This window comes from Pinus tabuliformis, chromosome 4_1 (assembly GCF_031772625.1).
Source record: "Pinus tabuliformis cultivar Carrire ecotype Pingquan chromosome 4_1, CPIR1, whole genome shotgun sequence".
NCBI lineage: Eukaryota > Viridiplantae > Streptophyta > Pinopsida > Pinales > Pinaceae > Pinus > Pinus tabuliformis.
The window spans coordinates 170,032,744-170,035,612 of record NC_142303.1 but is presented as its reverse complement, the minus strand read 5'-3'; the positions used below and the strand labels follow the sequence as shown (position 1 = coordinate 170,035,612).

Below are 2,869 nucleotides of genomic sequence, written 5' to 3'. Positions count from 1 at the left end.
AAAGGTAAGTATGCCTTTATTTTTATAACAACAGGAGCTTTCTCTTTGTTTTGGGCTGTAGTGGGTCATTTTTTTAGGACCCCAGGTGGTTTAAAGAAGGCCCAAGCATAAAAAATCAGCTAGTTAAGCCATTTAGGGCTGAACAACACAACCCAACAAACCAGTAAATATTAGATTATGAAAAGATAACAAGTAAGAAACTAGAGCCAACAGAAGTGGGAGCATGAGATGTGCTCCACTGGTTTAAAAAATAAATTACATTCTGCTAAAGTTATATATGAGATTGGCAACAAAGTTTCTATTGATCTTGGAAAAAGACTGAACTTCAACTACAATTTGATCACAAAGAAAACTGATCTCATCACAATTAAATTACATTCTGCTAAAGGTATATATGAGATTGGCAACAAAGTTTCTATTGATCTTGGAAAAAGACTGAACTTCAACTCCAATTTGATCACAAAGAAAACTGATCTCATCACAAATAAATTACATTCTGCTAAAGGTATATATGAGATTGGCAACAAAGTTTCTATTGATCTTGGAAAAAGACTGAACTTCAACTACAATTTGATCACAAAGAAAACTGATCTCATCACAGGAAACTGTGATACCTAAAGAGAAAATTCGAAGTTCATAGCGTACATGCCGTTCTGCAATATACTTATAATTTGATCGAGTTTTTACATCTTATTTCAGGATTTATTCCCTTGAGCTTTCTCTACTGCAAAAATTCTGATCAAGTTTATTGCCACCTAATTCTCATTATCATGGATTTGAAATTCAATGAGAAAAATAATAACCATTCTATCCAAACATCCAAAATAATCTCAATTCACAGAATTCAATCACCCAAAAATGCTCCCACGACATCGTCAAGGGAGTCGTTTAGGTTAGGAAAACCTAAACCTGGCGTCGTCGTCATTGAAGAAGAAGCGCTACCCATAAGCAGATCGGAGCCATTGTGTGGCATGCTAATGATGTTATTACTGTCTTCCACAAATGCACCAGCAACGCCATTAATTCCTTGCTGACGAAAATACGCTGCGTTCGCGAAGGGGTTTGTTCGACGCAGAATATTGTCATTTACTGGCATAATATTGTTGCACTGAGACACAATATTGCTGCAGCTTGTTCGACACATGATATCCGACAGAACCGCCGGAGAGTTACGGTGATCTTCTGGAAATTGTAAGCAATATCTACTCTGCTGAACACGATCAGCGTTAATGTTCAAAGCAGCAGAAGGTGGAAGCACAGAGAACTCGGCGGCAGCGGCGGCAGCAAGGGCCTGGATATCGCGCGGTGTGTAACGGCAGGGGTAGGGCACCACGGGGGGGAAATCGGCGAAATTGAGGAAACCAGTAGGCCCCCTCAGACACAATGACGCCGCATCATAAGCCCTAGCAGCCTGTTCGGCAGTGCTGTAAGAGCCCAACCAAACCCTAGAACGGCAATTGGGCATTCGGATCTCGGCTACCCATTTGCCCCACGACCGTTTTCTGACACCTCTGTAACGCTTAATGTTGCCGCTGTTGCCCGGCTCAGCTTGAACTGATCTGGATGTAGCTTCCTCCATTCCAGTCCTCCTGCTTTCTTCCATCTCGGCCACCATCCGACTCAAAAGACAACCGTGCACTTCCTCGACCATGGAGGAACAATTGATGAAGAATTTCTGATTTTGAAACGGGTTGATAATTTAAAAAAATTATGTAATGGATTTAGAAAATAGATATCTGAATTTCTGATCTCTCAATATTCTACAACACAATAGCCAATCTTGGCCCACTCAACGCACAACCGACCATAAAGAAACAATTAATGAAGAACCAACTCACCATAAAAAAAACAATTAATGAAAAATTTCTGATTTCGAAACAAGTCAATAATCTAAAAATTTATGTGATAAAATCCAAAAAACAAATCTCTAAATTTCTGATCTCTCAGTATTCTGCAACACAATGGCCAATTTGAGATCTTCTCTGATCACAATTTTTTTGGTGGGTGGGGTCTGCAATATATAAGGCGCAGGAGCGGACGACGAGGATGCTTCCTGCATAAGATCAATCAGATCGGCAGGCATCTTACAATCTGATTCTCGGAGTTGGAAAGGAGATTTACAGGAGGGTATAACTGGTCAATGTTGTCGTGTATACCTTTTGACTCATTGAATTCTGTTTGATTCAGTCAAATTCTAGCCATTAGCAATCCGCTTTGCATAGCCATTCATTATTTCATTCAGCTGTAGCAATGAAGCATGAATTCCACCCCATAGGATGGCAGGTGTGGGCAACTTGGTGATCATTGTACTCCCCACAATAAGATCCTCCCTTCTGTGTGCACGCAAATCAATAACATGCAGCGCAACGAACAATATATTATTTATTGAATAAGGCACTATTATACCTGACAAAACCGCCATGGAGATTAAACAATTTATTAAATTTCATAGCATGGAGATTAAACAATTTACAATCAAAGCATGGTGATTAAACAATTTACCAAAGGGCATATATATGATTTTATACGTTAGCTGAAGTGGCTGCAACAACCCAGGGGAGAGCACATTGTTTTATTATTTAAATTACAGGAGGGACCCAAAATGTGCATAGGTTTGTTTGCTACCTACCATAGTTGGAAGCCACAATCACAAGTGGAGTTTCACTATGCATAAAGAACATGGAGTGATTTATTATTATGCAGAACACATACTTAGTAATTTATTTTATTCAGTGTACATATTCACAAGTGGAGTTTCGGAGGGCACAACAGATTTTTAATAATTTATTCGGTTCAATGTGTTATAGATAATAATTATTTAAAATTTTAAAAATATTTAAGCCAATGTTTTTTTGGGAAGTTTAATTTT

General features: G+C 38.7%; 1 protein-coding gene across 1 annotated transcript; it reads right to left on the bottom strand.

Annotated features, from left to right (window-relative positions):
• Positions 1-510: 510 nt before the first annotated feature.
• On the bottom strand, positions 511-2,100 carry LOC149174718 (ethylene-responsive transcription factor ERF039-like). Its single transcript, XM_089422663.1, has one exon. The coding sequence runs from the start codon at positions 1,649-1,651 to the stop codon at positions 845-847; it is 807 nt and encodes a 268-aa protein (XP_089278789.1). The 5' UTR covers positions 1,652-2,100; the 3' UTR covers positions 511-844.
• Between the last annotated feature and the right edge of the window lie 769 nt (positions 2,101-2,869).